Raw genomic sequence first — 20147 nt, 5'->3', positions numbered from 1 at the left:
ATTTGTGCCAACTTGGGCCACTCCTTGCAAAAATCTGCTCTTCATTGCTTCTCTCTCTGGATTATTGGTTTGGGGACTAATGTTATTCCAAATGGATCTATAAATGTGGGACTCTCCAGGACAACTAAGTTGCATGGTTGTTGAGGACTCTGAATATTTTTAACAGAAAATTGCATTAATTACCTCAGTTTTTATTATTGCTGGTATACCATTCTTTTTTTTAGTGTGTATTAATAAATCATTGTGATAGATCTACCAATATTATTTTTATCTAAAGACGAACAGCGCTGCTCAACCTTCTTCTTTCTTGTTTTGCATTATGCAGGACTGAGTATCCTGTTTTAGAGCAGCAGCAAGGTAAAGACCACTCTTGTCAGGCGCCCTTGGTCCAATCTCACTAAGTGGGATTTGGTCCATACCACACATTTTCTTTGTTATCACTTGCACTAGCACTGCTTCTTTTTCTGTATAGTACAATAGACAGGGTTGGAAGGGGGATGTAACGCAAAGAAAGGGGTAACGGGAGGGGAAAGGGAAACACAGCGAAAGGAAACATTCTCAAATTTGTGATCTACAATATAATTCTTTTGCTGTTTATAATTTGAAGGAACATTTTCTTCCTCTTAATACATTGGAATATGGGGCACTAAGAACAACAAAAATGATAACAGTGTTAACTTACCTGATGGAAGAAGTTCCGCTTTTATTACACTGATTTCTCTCTTCTTCCTGCTCAGACTTATTAAACTATCTCCAATAAAAAGTATGCCAGGAACTGAGAGATAGACATGAAATGTAGGATGCTGCAAAAGTCCAAAGCTGCCATGGAGGATAGTCTATGAGTGAAATAAATATTTTTATTTGCATTCATATATGAAGAAGAATGAACAGTTGTTATCTAAATCTCAATACTCTACATTTGTATGAAATAGATAATCATAGTTACTTTAGCATCATTGTGTGTGGAGGTTGGGACACCTACTGTACAGCTATCTTTCCCTGCTCTGATTGAAAACACTATAAGAAAGTTAGTCAAACTTCTTTTAAATTAAAATTCTTAAATTGGGTACACACTATGAGATGTGTGTCCGAGCCAATGGTGCGACATAATGTAATGATACATTGCACACTCCATACACAGTGAGCAATCCAGTGGAAAACAGCAAAGGTACGTTGTTAGTGCATGCATGTAGATGCATCCCATCGTTTATTACATCATCACATCTGATGTGCAGTAAGTGCAGCCACCGATGTGCGGGTGTATTATTTTTCATACTCCACACCGAGGCTATCGTTAGTAACAATCATGTAAGCTGACTCCACACTGATAACAGGTGAAGGAGGAACAATACTATATACATTATAGCTGTATTGGTAGTTCATAGACCCCTTGATTGGAAAGACAGCAGCATAGTCTAAGATTGTTAGGGTTCATGTCTATACTAGTAGCAGTATTCATATTGTACATTTTGTTTATGTACATGCTGTTGAAAGTGAATATGTTGACTGCATATTATTTATGGGACCATGCTGAAACTGTTTTAATATTATTTAAAGCATCATAGAAGTGATAACATTATACATTTAACCATGATCATGGTTAAAGTCATTATACTTATGTTGTGCCCACCCTTATGAACACCTCTTTGCTGCTAGCAATACCAAAGACTATTGCTTTCTAGAACTGTATTCCGTTAAAAAAGCATCCATCAATCAATTATGTGTGTTTTGCATTGTTAATTGTACTAGACCATTGTCATATCATTGTCATATCAATACATACCTGCGTCATCTATATATTCTTTTACTTTATTTGCATGAACACAGAGTAATTAGAAAACTAAAACTGGAATAGGCAGAAAATTATGGTGTGGCTGAGAGATGTTTTATATTGTAGTGAGTGCCAATAGATGATGGTAGACACGCCTGATTGGCAGTATTAGACACACCCAATAGGTGGTTCTACGCACACCCCTTTGACAGTGCTCCCCCTAATAAAATGTGCTGCACCGGTCTATGGTTACAATTCTTTAAATACAGTGCCATAAAACAATGTTAGCATGGATAAGATGATATCATGCTATCAACATACTGTATTGACTGACGACAGCATGCGCATCAACAAAACAACTATTTTTGCAAGATGAAGTGATACCGAATAGTAGTTTGATGTAAGAAAAAAGTATCAATTTGATATCCTTGGACTGTAAAACAGAATTTGTTTTGCAATATTTTTCTTACCAATAGATACATGAATATATACAAATGATGAGTCAACCAAAATCCACGAAAGCTCATGCGTCGGAAGCGGTGGGAAGAAAAAACATATATCAAAGCAAGGATTGCCAGAAGAATAATACCAGTGATACCTGCAAGCAAAACATTGTTACTTAGGTCAGAACTAATCAGATACTGTACAATTCTTGTCTAATTCTTATTTTTGGCTTATAATTAACAGATGTCATTTGCTTCAATTTAAATGAGTTAATGTATCAAATGAAATAAAAAGTTTTTGTAGTATTTTACAAAACCAGCTGAGATGTCTACATAAATCTCTAGTACACGCAACCTTTACATTTCATAATAAAAGAGGATTGGAATAGATACAGACAAAATACTGGCAATCAGGATCCCGACAGTAGGGAGACCAATAGCTGGATCCAGACAGCCAGAATTCCAACATATACTGGAGGTAAGTACTGAGATTTAGATTAGATTAGGGGAAGGTTTGGGATTAGGCTGCAGCGAGGGGAGGGGTGGCAGTTGTGGGTAGGCTGTGGGAAGAGGAGGTTAGGGCTAGGCTTTGAGGAGGATGTTTATGGATAGGCTGAAGGAGGGTGATGTTAGGGATAGGTTATGGGTGAGGAAGTTTATGGTTAGGCTGCAGGGGGAGGGTTAGAGTTAGGTTGTTAGGGCTAGGCTGCAGGAGGGGGAAGTTACAGTTAGAATTAGGGGTAGAGGTAGAGTAATTCGGACTGTCAGGATCCTTCTGTCAGTCTTCTAACTGTCAGAATCTCTACAGCTGGTATTTTGTACTCAGCCCAACTTGATCTATAGGAACCATTAAAATCTTTACAACATACAATATTTGATGTCATGTAAAGATAGGTTGTTTTATGTGTTACACCTAATAAAGCAAATTCAACCCACGTGTACATCATTTATGAAGTGCCCTGATGCACATCTAAGTACTGTGTTCTGCACGTCAAGGTATAACCCTCATCACTCGCAAGAGCCTCCAATGCAAAAAAGTTTGGGGGTTTTTTTGCAGGGAGAAATGAAAACACTGGTGTGAGCTGTGCGAATACCAAAGCCCAACTTGTAATATCATCACTTTCTAATAATCAAGTTAACATCTGATCCTGCAATAATGTAGTGTGCGCAAAGCAATACTGCATTTTATTACACACTTTAGTATTTAGCAATGAATTCAACATATTCCGCTGTGAGTACTGAATATTTTTATGTCCAGTAAATGGAGCAGGACACTTATGCACTTGTATATCATTAAATTAATATATTTGATAAGACCCCACATTGTTTTATTCAATTAATTTATTTATTTATTTGGGTGGGGGGGGGGTGCTGTTGGTGAATACAAAAAGACAATTAGAAACAGCAAGAAAGAGAGGTAAGGGTTGTCTGTTAGCACCATTATGCCTCTCATTCAGTGCTTTAGTTAACACTTAAGTCACCTTTGGCGATGTGCAGATTAATCTAAAGGTAGCACTGGTCCAGTAAAAGGGAGATGAGAAATGTGATATACAGTAACTATGGGGAGATCTATCAAGCAGTGAAAAAAAAAGAGATATGGACCAGTGGAGAAATTGTTCACAGCTACCAGTCAGCTTTAATGTACAGAATCATGTATCTTATACATTCTGCAAAATGATACAGTAAGTTAAAGCTGATTTGATACCATAGGCAACTTCTCTATTGCTTGATACATTTCCCCCTGAGATCCTGAAGCAGAACATATAGAAAACATATGCCCTCATGGACAACTACAGATTGAGTATCCCATATCCTAAATACTTGGTGCTAGCGGTAGTTTTGGAATATTTGCAAACAATAAGAAGATATTTTGGAAATGGGAACCAGGTCTAAACACAGAATGCATTTAAAGATTTAGCCATGCTTATCCATACTACAATGCATCTGCACAATGGCACGGTTGGCTTGACTAGTGTCTACAAATGAGACACGCCCGTGTGTATGCATGAGTACGCCATTCATTACTATGAGCAGCCACTGCAATTTCGTTTAGGATAAGTCAGGATGGAAATAACTTCAGTGCTTTAATAATAATTCCAAATTTGTATAAACTTACCAGGTATTGTCTGGAAAAACCACCAGTAATATTTTTGTGGGATTTCAGACCTACAATGACAAAAATGGCATGTATAATTACCAGTAAAAGCAATGTATTGTAGATTAATCCTAAAAAGAAAAGAAGAAAACAGAGTTGTGAGAAGGTGATTATTCAAGAGATACAGGTATGTGTAACACTCGGGCCTGAGGTTACAGAGATTTACCTTTCAGGAACATCTTCAGTGGCAACTCAGAATTATTCACAGAGAGGCAGGAGTTAAACAGGTGACAGTAAAATAAAGGGGGTTTTATTACAATTTCAGCTTCTTCAATAAATAATAGCAATTGTCACCATTTACTTAGAATACAGGTTCTGAGGTCTGCATTAGTCTGTATGTCTCTTTAAAGAAGCTCTTGGACAGTTAAACAGTCTCTTTGTCATTAAGGCTCTGAATCCTTGCTTTTGCAGTATTAGGACTAAACTTTGTAGCACTATAACGCAAACAGCAGTAGCTGAAACTTGCAAATGCTGGGTGACAAACACAGACTAGTCATATATAAGTTCTGCTTCAGCTGCTTTACTGGGAATGTCTTTACTTGCTGGGTCTGTATCACAAACAAATGCCTGTCTATCACTGGTTACTCACAGCAGCCAGGGTGCTCATCTCCTCTCAGCACTACCTTATAGCTTCACTCACTGTGGCTATGGAGGGATCACATAAACTCCAGGGCCTCCCAAAGTCTTTCTCTGCAGCTTAGCTGGCTATCTTCATGAGAGGTCAGTGCCCTTGCTCCTTGTAATGCTCCAGCAGCTATCACTCTGCAACCATGCTCTCTCCATATGCTGGCTGACTCTGTCCTCTCTTTACTTTCACTTTCTAAAAACCTCCTCACCTCATCCTGTGCATGTGTAGCCAGCTTCCTGACTCTGAGCCAATCCGTGCACTAGGAAGTGCATGCTATACAGTTAAGTTAACCTCTGCAGTACTGAGTGTCCCTGAAATGAGGCAGCAGAATAAATAAAGCACATGGATGTTTTCCATAACAAAACAACAAATATTCATACACATTCCTGTATATTGCTTCAAAAAAAACAGTCCCAGTATTTCTTTCTGGGGTGCTACATATGCTCCCACCATTTACAGTGTGGCGTTTGTATATTCTCCACCCTCATTGGGGACAATGGCAGGAGTGGGGAATTTTACTGTCGAACTGTAATGCAGTTGTCCTAAGGTGAGCTCAGGGAGGACAGCAGAAAAGCCTGCATGGGTATTATCCAGATACTCTGCTTTCCACTCACAGTCCAAAAATACTAGTAGGTTCACCCAACAAAGAAATGATCTCTGGTGTATACATGTGTTTAGTAAAGAATAAATGGTTCTTAACTTCCGTCAGATTCTATGTTTATATAAGAACCTTTGGTGCAATGTAACTAGGGGACAATAACATCAAATGGGGACAGTTGATAGTCAAATCCACCAAAAACCACCAGGGAGGTTGTATCAGTTTAACCTGGATCCCTATAAGAAGCAATGCAGTGTGGATACTTTGAGAAGTATAATTAAATTGCTCAAAAACATATTTACTATTCTTCTAGTTTTGGTATTTCTCTTAGCTTGACTATGTTAAAAAGTGCATTGTAGGCTGAAATGGAAATGATTAACAATGCTTACCCATCATTTAGGAAAACTTTAGGAAATATACAGGATAGGGTACTAAGAGGAGTGATGGAAAACATATAAATGTTTACTGCATGACCCACACTGTGGAAAACTGCAAGACAAAGAAAAAATATGAATAGTACTTGGCGATTTATATAACATTGTCTAGAAGGAAGAATACAGTATGTCACAGTTTCATAAACAGATATCTCAGTGGAGAAATGCTAATATAAACAAAGATACAAACAGTATACAATCTTTTATTCCTTAGTCATTGATTATCGCTACTATTACTTGCTCAATTAATGAAAAACTTCCCCAGCATTGCAATACTAACCTGTTAATATAAGAGCAGATTTAGCAATTAGTCGATGAAATTCCACTGCAGCATCAAAGGGGATGTACTGATTTAGGAAGGTCTCCCTCAGAAAAGTAATAAGGTTACGGCACATCGTGAGCAGGATGTATGAATACATAAAAGAAATACTTGCAGCTGTACCTCGGGATATAATGATAGCTGGTAGAGTTACTTCAGCAATGCCTATGTGCTGGGACTCAAAAGCATAATCTGTAGGCAAATTGGAGAAGTTGTATTAACACAAATTAATAGAGGTGTAAAATATGAATATGTTAATACGTTGTGTGAAAGAACTGCAGAAATATCTTGCAGTCTCTAATGATGATATGATGTGTGGCCAATCTTTGAGCATGGCTCTATACTCCACTCTACATACTGTCTGCCATTTATCTGAATATATGTGCTGACATTGCTTTGCTTCCCCCAGCTGCCCCCGACACCTCAGACAGCCTGGATTATCTGTATCCTCTAGGAGGGCTCTGCATGCAAACTTGCATTCTATAGAGAAATAGGAATTTGATACATGTGGATAAGTGCTACCAATTGCAAACTGCTCCAGCTAGATTGCAGAGGTTCTTGGTAGGCTTAATTATTCATTCACGCAGCTGTTGAGACTATTAAACATTGATGATGGTCTAGAGTCCGCAGGTAGTGTGAGTGTTAGAAAAGAACATACTGTACTGTATGTAAAGTTATGTGTGGGCTGTGTAAAGAAGAGGTAGTTGGTAGAACAGCTTATGTAGGTAAAGTGGGTGCTTCTAGAATGTTATAAGCCTGTCAGAAGTGGTGAGTATTAGGAAAAAGCTTGAGATAAGTGATGTATGTTTATATTCTTTGCCTGATAGCCTTTTGAGTAAGCATCAAGTATTTTATATTTAATTTAGTAAATCAATGTAAGTATGAGATTTCCATTATGATAACTATAATTCCCTGCCCTATCATACAAATTCTCATGTAACTGTTTATTGTACATCTGAAATTGTATTCATCATTTAAGTTTGTTTTTTTAAACTGAGTACTCTCCTGTACAGAATATCTTCCCAAAATGCTTCTATTCCAATGAAGTGTCCAGCCAAGAGCTGGCAACCTGACATCCAATAGCTCAGATGTATGATATCTACTCTATGGGAATGTCTACCTACTGTTCATGTTTCCCTATGTCATCTAAACTAAAGGTTCTAATAGTTAAATGATATTCTTTATGTCTTATATTTATAGTGCATATTAATACTATGCTATCATGTGTGCCATACAATGCAATTAAATCACCATGTGGTCTCATCCTATAATTTTTCACATTCTGTGCATGAATACAGAGATCGCATATGCATATTTGTAAATAAACCACAATACAGTCATAGGCTTCTCAGTATATTTGATTCTTTTTTAAATTATACTCTCACAGTTTCAAATTGTCTGAAATTTATATTCAAAATCTGAATTATACAGAATTATGAAATGAATATTATACAGGTTATGTGTATGGGCAGGTATATGAAAGACCTGCCCATATACATAACCTGTATAATTCTCATTTACACCGATTATTCGGAAGGCTTTGTCTAAGTTGACAAACTGGATGAAGCTGTCACTTTCGGTATTGGGCAGAATGGCATTAAGAGTGTAATCTTCCAAAGACTCCATATTGTAATGCTATAGCCATTTTGAAAGCTGAAGTTTTAACCTGCTCTATGGCATTTATTAATTTGTATGGCAATTGAAAAAAAAATAGAAATGTCAAATTTTTGTGTTATGCTACATACTGAAACACATTGGGTGGTATAGGATTTATCTTTGCAGCTTTTTTTAATATACAGTATAGTAATTTATTATTTAATTAAAGCCATTTTATTATTATTTCTTTAGATGAAGCACTATTTGCCCCTTATGCCCTGATTGCATTGCTTTGTACCTAAAGAGCTCTTATTCCACCACATGTATTATTTTTTTAAGTACACTTATGAAACATGGGTAATAATCAATAAAGATTTAGGAGGACATTATATTAGTTCTTGGCACATTACATTCCTATATGGGGAAACTATACAGAAAGTGGCGCTAGCATAGCAAATTAAAGAAATATACAATTTATTGATAATAAAACATGTACCATATATAAAATGAAATAAATGCAAGGTTTAATAAAATAAACCAAGTAGCAAGATATATATGGGGAACCCTGACTTCCTTTTGTACCTACATAATGCATGGTTTCTTAGGTAAACGTGTAAAGGAATGAAAGCATTTTTTTATGTGACTGACCTGGGTCCATATTCTTTATTTCTCAAAATTAAAGATCAAGCATAATAGGTCTCAGTCTCACTTATTTTATGTATCTACAGATATGCAAGTTTGTGTTTTCCAAATTTCTTCCCTACTCCTCCTCAAACTTATGTATCCAACTTTGTTACATTTTTTTTAATACTATTTTTTAGAATTAACACACATTGGTGTGCAAGATCCAGATAAATTGTGGAATTCTTTATATTTGACTTGGTCTAAAGAATTACCTAATTTTTTTTAAATTCGAAAACAAGTTCTTTTGTACAGTATTTCCAATGTATTAAAATCTGCGTTCAAAGAGGTTCATCTTAATCTTACCTAATTTACCTAGAGCCTACAGTATGTCCCCCTGGTGAAATGGCAGCACATGAGTCATAGGAAGGATGCTCACTGACCTAAGTGTAATGCTACTTGTGTGAATGTTATCCATAGTATACTGTAATGTCCAAAGATATGCTGAATTTTGAAAAAGGTTCTCAATTTTATTAATCAATTGTTTAATCTTCATTTACCTTTCTAGCTTCGACCATTATTGTTTGCACATTTAGCTATTTGGAAAGCTAACTTTAATAACTCTGCTTTAACACCAGTTACTGTATTACTCTTATTGTTAGCATAGCCATAAAAAAAAAAATATTGGGGGAAATTTAATAGGATGAGAGATTCAGAAGGTGAGAGATTTGGTAAGAAATCTCCAGTTTTTTAAATTTCTTACCAAAGCTCTCCCTTTCTGAATCTCTCATCCAATTAAATTTCACCCATTGTGTAAATGGTTTGAAAAAACTGCCCCTTCAAATAGTAAAATTCAAACACCCTGCCCCGGTGGAGCTTACAATCTGTATTCCCTACCACTTGTACACACACGCACACACACATTCATTCTAGGGTTAATTTTGTTAGGAGCCAAATAACCTACCAGTATATTTTTGGATTGTGGGAGGAAACCGGAGTACCCGGAGGAAACCCACGCAAGTACGGGGAGAATATACAAACTCCGCACAGTTAGGACCATGGTGGGAATCGAACCCATGACCTCAGTGCTGTGAGGCAGTAATGCTAACCATTACATCACCCGTACTGCCCAGTATTTTCTTCTTTATTATAGGTTTATAATAAATTAAGTGATGCCTACGTTTTTTCTCCTCTCTCTTTCTTGACATTCCATAATGAGTTTGTCTCTTTTAATTTAATTCTATTTGTTTTTTAATTATGAGCAATTTGGATTAAGGGTCCTATATTTCTAAAGACACTATTGAAAACAACAACTTGCAGATCAGTGTATATATTTTTTCCTTGCCTCCCTTTTTTCCTTACTCTAATCTATTTCTATCTTGATTTATTTTTTAAAAAATTGCTGTTTACTATAAGATTTTCCTTTTTTTCCTAATTCTGTTTTTTTTATTGCATTTTCAGTTTCTATTTCAATATCTTATTAATAATTTGTATATTGTGTTATAATGCCTTTTATGCATTTTTCTTATAATGATTCAAATTGATTGTAGATTTTTGTTGGAAATGTCGTAAAACAGTTATGCATAAAGAAAAGAAACCATAGATTGGCCTATTCTGAAAACGTGTAACCATTTTAAATCTATCAGGATAGAATTGATATAAATCCACTAGCAAAGCTTAGAGAATGTCAAATTGACACATTGCTTGTACTAAATGTTTGGTACTTGTTTCCTAGCACGGCGCCAGTGATTTTTATCTTAAGCATCGGGATCAAAAAAATCGCGTTGATCGCATCGCATGCAACCAAATCGCAAGCGATGCGATTGACGCAATCGATCCGATTTTTACATTGGAATCAATGTTAAATGGTCCCTGAGACCATTTTACCATTGGGCCCAATGTCAAAAGACCCCGAAACCCCAATTTTAATTGCATAGCCCCCTCATGGGTGAAATGGTCCCCCATTGTTAACGCTACCCCACGATGAATGCCAACCCGAATCGTGGCAAGCGTAGCGAGCCCGTGAGGGGCGGCGGTACGCGTCCTCCGACCTTTTCATACCCCCACTATCCACATCGGCGTGGAGTTGATTTTATATAGAGCTAAAAAGCGTGGCGAGGGAAGGCACATTACTTCACAGGTATTACGCGTCCCCTCGCGGAGCTCGCTATTCTTGCCTCGCTGCGCTCGCCACACTATATACAATCAACTCCACGCCGACGTGGATAGTGGGGGTATGCAAAGGTCGGAGGACGCGTACCGCCGCCCCTCGCGGGCTCGCTGCGCTCGCCACGCTTCGGGTTGGCGTCAATAGTGGGGTGGCGTTAACAAAGGGGGGGCATACAATGAGAAATGGGGTCTGGGTGCCATTTAACATTGTACCCTATGTAAAATCGCGTTGATCGCGTCGATCGCATCACATGCCATTATAATGGCATGCGATGGACGCGATCAACGCGATTTTAACATTGACAGGTAATTTAACATTGATTCCTATGTAAAATCGCGTTGATCGCTTCGGTCGCATCGCATGCCTGTATAATGGCATGCGATGGACGCGATCAACGCGATTTTAACATTGACAGGTAATTTAACATTGATTCCTATGTAAAATCGCGTTGATCGCGTCGGTCGCATCGCATGCCATTATAATGGAATGCGATGGACGCGATCAACGCAATTTTCTCTTTACTGGCAATAAAGGCTGGTAATTGACAGAAAATCGCGTCCATCGCGTTGATCACATACCTTAAGTACCTTAACTTAAGGTATGCAATTAACCCCAACGGGCGCCGTGCTATGAAACAAGTACCAAATGTTCTTTTCCATTGAAACACTTGAACAGCACATCTTGTTTAAAACTATGTCCTTTACAGTATTGTAAATGACTGTGGGGATTATTAAATCATCACAAATCTGGTGAAAATGTTCTTTGATTCAATTCAGCTAAAGGGCATCTCCACCTATTTTTTAACTCATATCCTGCAGCTGACAATAAATGATGTTCACATCATTGTTAGTAAATTTCTGCTGCCCTATGGTTTTCATTGTTCCTTCAATATTAATGTCTTTGCTCTAAGTGATAAATTCAGCACTAATCCACCACATACTTGCAAATCTCCTGCAGAGCAGTGGAAAGAGAGAATTGAATTATGTTATATTTGTTTGCATATCTATAATAAGTCCACGTTGTGTGGTGCACACGGGACTCTGACTCAAAATAAAGGGATGTCACCCACTCTGCATCCAATGCACCCAATCTTACCTGAAGGCTCTTTGTGCCATACAGTATTTACAGTTATTTCTTTACAAATACAGGATTGTACCAGACCCACTGATCATTGTCCTCTAGAGTATGGCTTAGAGAGTTACAGAGTATCTATCCTTATGTATCAATGCCTATTTCCCTATAGATTGTAAGCTTGCGAGCAGGGCCCTCCTACCTTTTGACTGTCTGTAAATACCCTGTCTGTTGTATCACTGTCTACTTTTGAAAAGCGCAACAGAATATGCTGCGCTATATAAGAAACTGTTAATAAATAAATAAAATAAATAATAAAATCAGGAATAAAAAAAGGGACAGTATTTGGAAAATAGGGAATAGTGGGCTCAAGGGGAAGGGCAAAGGTTTATCTAATGTACCACAATTATCTATTGTCCATTGTTTATTTACTGGTATATATCTATAACTGTAACTCTTTTTATTAATCTACTTATTAATCAACTTACGGTAAGCTCGCTCAAGGAACAGCCAAGCAGATATTCCATAGAATATCACCACACAGACAATATGACGTCGATAGTTCTCAATAAATCTCTTAAATTCCTGTATTTTCTGATTAAATTTGCTTCTCTGGTATTTTTCTTTTTTGGCCTCTGTGTATAAGTTCTTTTCTTTTAACGTATTGCTAGAACTAATGGGAAAAATTTGTTTTGTTAGTAACTTAAGTCTATTTAAAGCCTTGTTCTATAAATTTGTATTCATTTAAAGCAGGCATTCCCAACCACGATCCTCAAGGCACACCAACAGTGCAGGTTTTAGAGATATCCAGGCTTCAGCACAGATGATTTAATCAGAATCCCTCAGATACTAATTAAGTCACCTGTACTCAAGCCTGGATATCTACAAAACCTGCACTGTTGGTGTTGGTTTAAAACACATTTGTGACACTGTGGCATATGACTTGAAGCATGATAAATACACAATGAAATGGAAATATTTCCGAGCAAGTCATCTGTATTTATACATTGGGTCAGATGTACTAAGCTTGTAAAGTGATAAAATGAAGAGTGATAAAGTGCCAGCCAATCAGCTCATAACTGCCATGATACTGCCTGGAGCTGATTGGTTTGAGGTTTATCACTCATTTTATTACTTTTCAAAGTTTAGTACAGATGAAGCAGGTATCATCAGAGCTGCTCCTGTCGATTCTATCGCTATCCGCCACGGCTCACCATCCGCCAGAAGAGGGAACACGCATAAGACGACGCGTGCCCCTCTCTGACGGAATACGCTCCCCACCGCCAAGTGACTGGGACGCGCAAATGTGTGAGACACTCGCACATCCTTGTCAGATGCAGCACCTCTCCACCAACCTGCACCAGCTCAGGGAATCTGGCGATTCCGTGAGCTAGCTGAAAGGCGCTACATCTGTACATCTTGCCCATTATGTGAGCAATCCTTATACTGTATTTGCATAGATAATTGATATTTTTTGGTTTGACTACGAATGCATTTAAATCCCTTCAAAGTCACATACATAGCTCACTCATCACAAGGTGTTTGTATACAGAGTCACAGGACTGATTGAGCCGCAGTAAGTAACTCTAGCATTTATGGAGCATTCCTGGGGGGAAGCATTTGGCATGCTGATAATTGGAATACCAACTTGCAGCCACAACAGTGGCACTAGAATCCCGACATCACAGGAGATGTGGTTGCTAGAATCCCAACAGCTGGAGACCTAATTGTTAACTATAATGGGTGAGTGTAAAGGACTTGAAAGGGGGGCTGTTAGGTTTAGGCACATGGGGGGTGGGTAGGTGTGGCTAGGGAGGGTTAGGCACTACAGAAGGGAGGTTAGGGTTAGGCTTTAACAGAGGGGGTTAGGATGACCACACAGACAATATGATGTTGGTAGTTCTCAATAAAGAGCTTAAATCCTTGTATTTTCTGAATTAATTTTCTTCACTGTTTTTTTTTTTTTCTGTTTTGGTGGGTTTGGAATCAGGTAGGGAGGATTACGGATGTAGGGGGATAGGGTAAAAAAAGTAATAATTAGTTATAATAATAATTATAATAATATTATTTATATAGCACTCTTTCTCCAATAAGACGTAGTGTACTTATTTAGCCTCTGTTGGGACTCTGATCACCAGGATACTTTTTTATTGTTTCTTACTGTTGGCATCCTGACTGCCTGGCTCATATATGTATGGGAAATGACTACTAGTTGGCTTAACATATACACAAATATATTCACAATTAAATTGTTGTAGTGTTGCAGGAATGTTGTTTGTGAACTCATGTACATTTAAGGAAATTCTGCACCTACAGTAGCATGGGGCTGGTGCAAGGCCCAGTGCGCATTCTTATAGTTGTGTTTGCAGCCACTCACTGTGCATGGCCCACCCCTTGTGCAGTAGGAGGCCCATTTTTACATCAGGGGAAAGGATCATACTGGCATCAGCATATAGTCACAGATGTGACTGTGGCAAAAGAAGCTAAAGGAGTCTCCGGAGCATCCGGCCAAGAAGTAGTGATTGTATTTATTACAATATACTGTACATACTGTTTCTCTTTTTGCCTTTCAATAAAAGACACTCTCCTGCACATATGATTGAAGACCTCTGAGCCATCCATACCTGTGTGATAAACATGTTTCAAACATCATATTAAAAACAAAACTTTCAATAAATGGCAAAATCGTTGATATTGTAATATACAATACACAATGTAAACAATGTCCAGCCAAATTTAATTGGAGTGGACCAAACATACAGTATAATAGAAGTATGTGACTAAGGTAAAAAAAGGCAAAAAAAGCATTATATATATATATATATACATACATACATACACACATACATACATACATACATACATACATTCATATATATATATATATATATATATATATATATATATATAGAGAGAGAGAGAGAGAGAGAGAGAGAGAGAGAGAGAGAGAGAGAGAGAGAGAGAGAGAGAAAAGAATTACAACATTAAAATAGATTTCTGAATAACAGCACCTAATGTAATAGCCACAACTGGATAGAAGTAAATGTTCCTCTCTCATTCCACTATTAGGATCTTTTCTTATATCACATTTCTTACAGTTGTTTGTTTGTTTGCCTAAATCAATTTATATTTTTTTTACTATTTATAACTACAAAAATGTCCATCTCCCATTATCAAAATCATAAGATCATAGATATTTTAGTACCAAGTAAGAAATTTTAATTGTCTGAATCTTTTTTCAAATTTGCCCCATGCTTAAGTGTCCCTCTTGCCTTAATTATGGCCTGGTCCACAACAACTCTGGGACATGTTTATTGCACTCTGCACTAAACATCTAGATCAAGGATATACAAAACTTTATGACCATGAACAAAGCCAACAAAAGGTTAAGTATATTTTATTTCTAGTTTTAACTACTATAGTACAGGATTATTGTGTTTGCAGATTAGTGTGTTTGTGTCTTTTTGTGGTGGTGGTGGTGTGAGGGGGTTCATACCCTTAAAACGTAGCTTTGTAAAACGTAGTTCTTTGTCGTGGTCTCTGAGGAGATAATGGAAATCTTCCCAAGTCAGCTCCATCTTATTCTGGAATCCTGCCTCCTCAAACATAACTTCTATCACATGCTCAGCTTGGTCTTTAGAGAGGCAGTTGTTAGAGATTTCAATGAAAGACCTACAATAAAATTACTTATAAGACATAGATCTGCTTAATGTCATTGATTTTTACAATTTCAGTTGGTCTTCAATGACTCCAAAATGAAAAATGGCATAGACTTGTCAAAGAAACATAGGATTTGATGGCAAATAAGAACCTCTCGGGGCATCTAATGGGCCCATTTTTCTTTTTTTCCTTTTCACAATTTCAACCCTATTTGTTCCTTAGGTCTTAGTAATGATATTCTAGTGCATATCCCAAGTATTTTTAAATTGCTCTACTGTCTTATCCTCTACCACCTCTGATTGGAGTGTATTCCACTTATCCACTACCCTTTCTGTGAAGTAATTTTTCATCAAATTTCCTACAAACATACCATCCTACAGCTTTGGTACATTTAAATTTTTTTCCCTTCTGTACCTTATTAAAATTAATAATATATTGGAAAATTTCTATTATGTCCCTTGTTTTTATTCTCTACTCCAAATTATACATATTAATATGTTCTAATCTGTCCTGGTATGTTTTGGACTGTAGGTTATGCACCATTTTAGTTGCCCTTTTTTGTACAGTGTATAATATTTTTTATCCTTCTGGAGGTATGGCTACCAGAACTGAACAAAGTATTCTAGAATTCTGAAGGAAGGCTTACCAATGACTTATACCAATGGTTTTCAATCACAGCACCCCTAAGTATCAGAATTTTTTTCACGGCACCCCTAGCTCAAACAAAAAATCCGAAATAAATATTCAAGTCAATTGTGTTTATATCTATTCCTTAGGGGAAAATAATTCACTTCTGTTTTTCATAATTTGCCTATTACATATTACATAGACCACCAATCCAGGGCACCCCTGCAAGTCCCCCATGGGAAAAGGTTTGGTAACCACTGACTGATACTATTACATTATGACTTATTTTTTCCTTTTATTGATCCCTCTCCATCTGCATCCAAGCTTCTGGTTTCCTCATTGCATTGTTACATTACTTAATTGCCTTCAAGTCATCTTAAATGGTGACTCCTAAATCCCTTTCTTCCTCTATAGTTTCCATTAAAGTGCTATTGATACTATATTAAGCCTTTGAGTATATGGGACCCATGCAGGGGTGGATCCAGGATAAAATGACAGGGGGGGCACTATGATAAAAGAGGGTTTGGGTTGGGGAGGGGCAGGGTTAGTGGTGCCAGTGTACATGCTAAGAGAGCGGCAGAGAGAGGGTGGGAATGGGATTAAAAATAGGCCCTGATGTTTAAAGTATGCAGGCCCACCATGGCGACAAAAGTGAAGGATGTAGTTGTGCACGCGCCGGAGGTGCGCTCTGGAAAAGGGGGTGTGGCCACTCAATAGGGGGCATGTCCTTGAGTGTAGTGTAACACACCATATACAACTTCTACACATTATGCAACAAAATACTAGACCCCATTATACTTGCCCCTTACACATAATGCCACATGGATTGAGCCAAAATTCATATAATGCCACATGGATTGAGCCAAAATTCACATAATGCCACATGGATTGTGTCAAAATTCACATAATGCCACACGGATTGAGCCAAAATTCACATAATGCCACACGGAGGGAGCCAAAATTCACATAATGCAACACGGATTGAGCCAAAATTCACATAATGCCACACGGATTGAGCCAAAATTCACATAATGCCACACGGATTGAGCCAGAATTCACAATACGCTTCATAAACAGGGACATTGTCTGCCAAAGACGCGCATTAAACATTTACACCATAATGTCCATTACACGTTAAGTTACACGCCATTATGTCCATTATGTATTATGCCAAACACCATAATGCCTATTAAAAATTATGCTACATAAGTGCTGCTTATCTACATGCTCATTGCCAAGGGTTCCATGCTTATTGCCAGAGGTTCCATGCTCATTGCCATGTGGGATTACATGCTCATTGCCAAGGGGGAATACATGCTCACGGTAAATGGGGGACAGCCGCCGCCAGGCAGAAGTGATAGCCACTGACACTGTATTCAGGTCCCGGCTATTTGAAATAATACCCCGTTCACACCAGAAAATGCATTCCCAGGTTGGCCCCTTTTACACCAGCCTAGTCCCTGCCTTTTCTGGTGTGAGGGGGAGAGAAAACCACCCCTCCCCCCCTTTAACCAGTTATCTCATTTAACCGGTTATATCTTCGGAACCAAATGACCCAATTACATGAGACAAGTATCATATTGAAGAACTTTTGAGTAGGCTTTGAATGATTTTGGTCCAGTGAAACTGGAATGTTTGGTTCCAGAGTAATCTGCCCTCAAAGAACATGAACAGCTATGAAATTACATTTCAAAAATAAAAAAAAAATGGTTTATCCGCAATATCTCTAGAACCGATTGACTGATATGGACCAGCGATTTGGAATTGAATGAGATCAACCACAAGCTTCTGTGATGCCAGGGGAGGAACTGACAGCCTTCAGAACCAGGTGGGGGGTGGAATTAACGGGTCCCATAGTATCCTATAGGGAAAAACGTTACAGGTTTTCCAGGCAATATCTCTGGTTCTCAGGGGGCTAGAGACACGGGTCTGGGCTCGTTGGAAAGCCCCGGTCCTCAGCTACAAAATAAATGACAGGGGGCACATGCCCAGGTGCACCCCCCTGAATCCGCCAATGGACTCATGTGCCGGATTTTGAATTGTTTTAATTAAACACTACTTGCTGCACTTTTGCTAATTAATCTAGTCTACAGTACTAGATGCATCTGTTTTATGACTCCTGGTCTGACTATCTTTTTGCCTACATATCCCTAGGATACTCCACTGGTAACCTTTGCTTCCTGTGAATGCACTTTATTTACTACATCCCCCTATTTCCTATAAGGCAACCAATATCTTATCCATTCAACTATCTATCTTTCAATCCAATGCTTAGCTTTCCAGTCTTTTAGAATCAACGGTGACAAATATAATGTGTGAAAAGCCTTACTACAGTCTAGATGAGCTAGTACAATTGGAGATATGCAACATATCTTTAATATTTATTTTAACAGTGATGCCATTGTTTTCCCTTTTGATTAAAGGCTCTTCTTTTCTTCAACTTTTGTTAAGTGGTATTGCATTTGCTCTCTTCCAGAAATTACTTTATCTGTGACAGTTTACAGCCCCCCACCCCATCCAGCAAGTCATATGTTCCAACTTACTTGATAGATGCACATGCAAAGCTGACCAACTGTCACAACTTAATGGTAATGCATTGTGATTGGCTGGCAGACATTTTGATTTATAACTCCAAAATTAAGCAACTGTTTACAGCAGCAATTTAATTCTGGACATCTATAATTCAAGAGCTTTAATTTGGTATAGGCGGTGCCATGCTCAGGCAATGACATATTAGATATAAGTCACTTATAAAAATCACCTTTATGCTATTAATATATTGGAAAAATTAATTTCCACTTAATTCCAGTCAATTTTGACCACCTCACAGCTCTCAATAGTGTACCTGTTTTTGCAAGCTTACATTTGTGCCATACTAGGCTATTATTGAACATCTGATTTCCATTCATTTGGATGTTTCTTGACCTATGTAACTGTGAACCTCTCTATCTGATAAACTTAGGAACTTGTTAATTTATTGGGGTACAGTACCAAATAAATAAAAGCGATTGGGCAAAATTCCTGGCGCTGTGTCTGAAAAAAAAAGTAACAAAAAAAAAAAACCAAAGCACAAAAAACAAACATCCTAAAAAGGTGATATCTAATCATTCAATTCTAATGAAAATAAAAATGGATCTATTCAGGAAATCACAAGCATCAGGAGTCAGGACAATACAAGAGATTAATATGGCCTTGCAGGAGACAATGCTCTCAAAATACAGCCCTGCCCCATTCTGGGATACAAATGTGGCTTGAAGACCCAAGCTGGAACGTGGAAACCCTTAGCTCTCCTACATTCATTAAAAAAAAAGATACTGTAGCACACCTCTAATATTTATAGAGTTTATAATGATCTATTATTTGATGGGTAAAATGACATTCACATATCTCATAAGAATAATCCTGAAAACAAATCTAAATTAAGATCTTGTTATATATTATCCCTTAACTTTTTAAGTACAGGTGAAGTATCCCTTATCCGAAATGCTCGGGACCACGAGCATTCCGGATAAGGAATTTTACGGTTTTTGGAATAAATGTTTTTTAAACATACTTACCTTCCCCTGGTAGTGCCCCGATGGTCCCTCTGCATCCACGTTGTCCACCGGCGTCCATGGCAGGCCTTCAGCACGTCTCTGGCATATCCAGCGGTCCCAGGAGTGCATTGCGCGAGTTCCCACTTGCGCAATGCACTCCTGGGGCAGCTGGAGACACTGGGGAGAATGCTGAAGGCCTGCTGTGGACGCCGGGGGATGTGGTAAGTAATAAAAAAGGGTCAGGGGAAAAAAAATTTAATTGTTCCTAAAAAAAACCACGGTTTTTGGAATAATTCGGATAATAGATATATGGATATGGGATACTCAAACTGTATTATATTTAAAAATGTTACACGAGTGAAAACCTACTTTGACTGTCTGCAACAAATTATAACTGAAAACCAATACATTTATTATGTGTATCATGCGCAGCTTTTATTAAACATTCTTGTCTGGCTTCTGAATTGAATTTAACTGCTTGCTTGCTATTGCAATATAAGAACCAATAGGAAGACACA

The 20147-nt window shown here is 37.8% G+C and overlaps 1 protein-coding gene across 1 annotated transcript in view; it reads right to left on the bottom strand.

The window, feature by feature from the left end:
* LOC146073029 (dual oxidase 1-like) overlaps positions 1-20147 on the bottom strand; it is a 144811-nt gene that overhangs the window by 18766 nt on the left and 105898 nt on the right. Inside the window, exons 21-28 of the mRNA XM_083180204.1 lie at positions 15303-15478; positions 14358-14430; positions 12295-12479; positions 6310-6540; positions 5985-6084; positions 4331-4380; positions 2242-2369; positions 683-836 (exon numbers count right to left, since the gene is read on the bottom strand). Coding sequence (XP_083036330.1) covers positions 683-836; positions 2242-2369; positions 4331-4380; positions 5985-6084; positions 6310-6540; positions 12295-12479; positions 14358-14430; positions 15303-15478 — 1097 coding nt within the window. The remainder of the gene's footprint in view (positions 1-682; positions 837-2241; positions 2370-4330; positions 4381-5984; positions 6085-6309; positions 6541-12294; positions 12480-14357; positions 14431-15302; positions 15479-20147) is intronic.

This window comes from Crinia signifera, chromosome 4 (assembly GCF_055691185.1).
Source record: "Crinia signifera chromosome 4, ASM5569118v1, whole genome shotgun sequence".
Taxonomy (NCBI): Eukaryota; Metazoa; Chordata; class Amphibia; order Anura; family Myobatrachidae; genus Crinia; species Crinia signifera.
The sequence above is the reverse complement of the archived record's forward strand: the minus strand, read 5'-3'. Positions and strand labels throughout refer to the sequence as shown.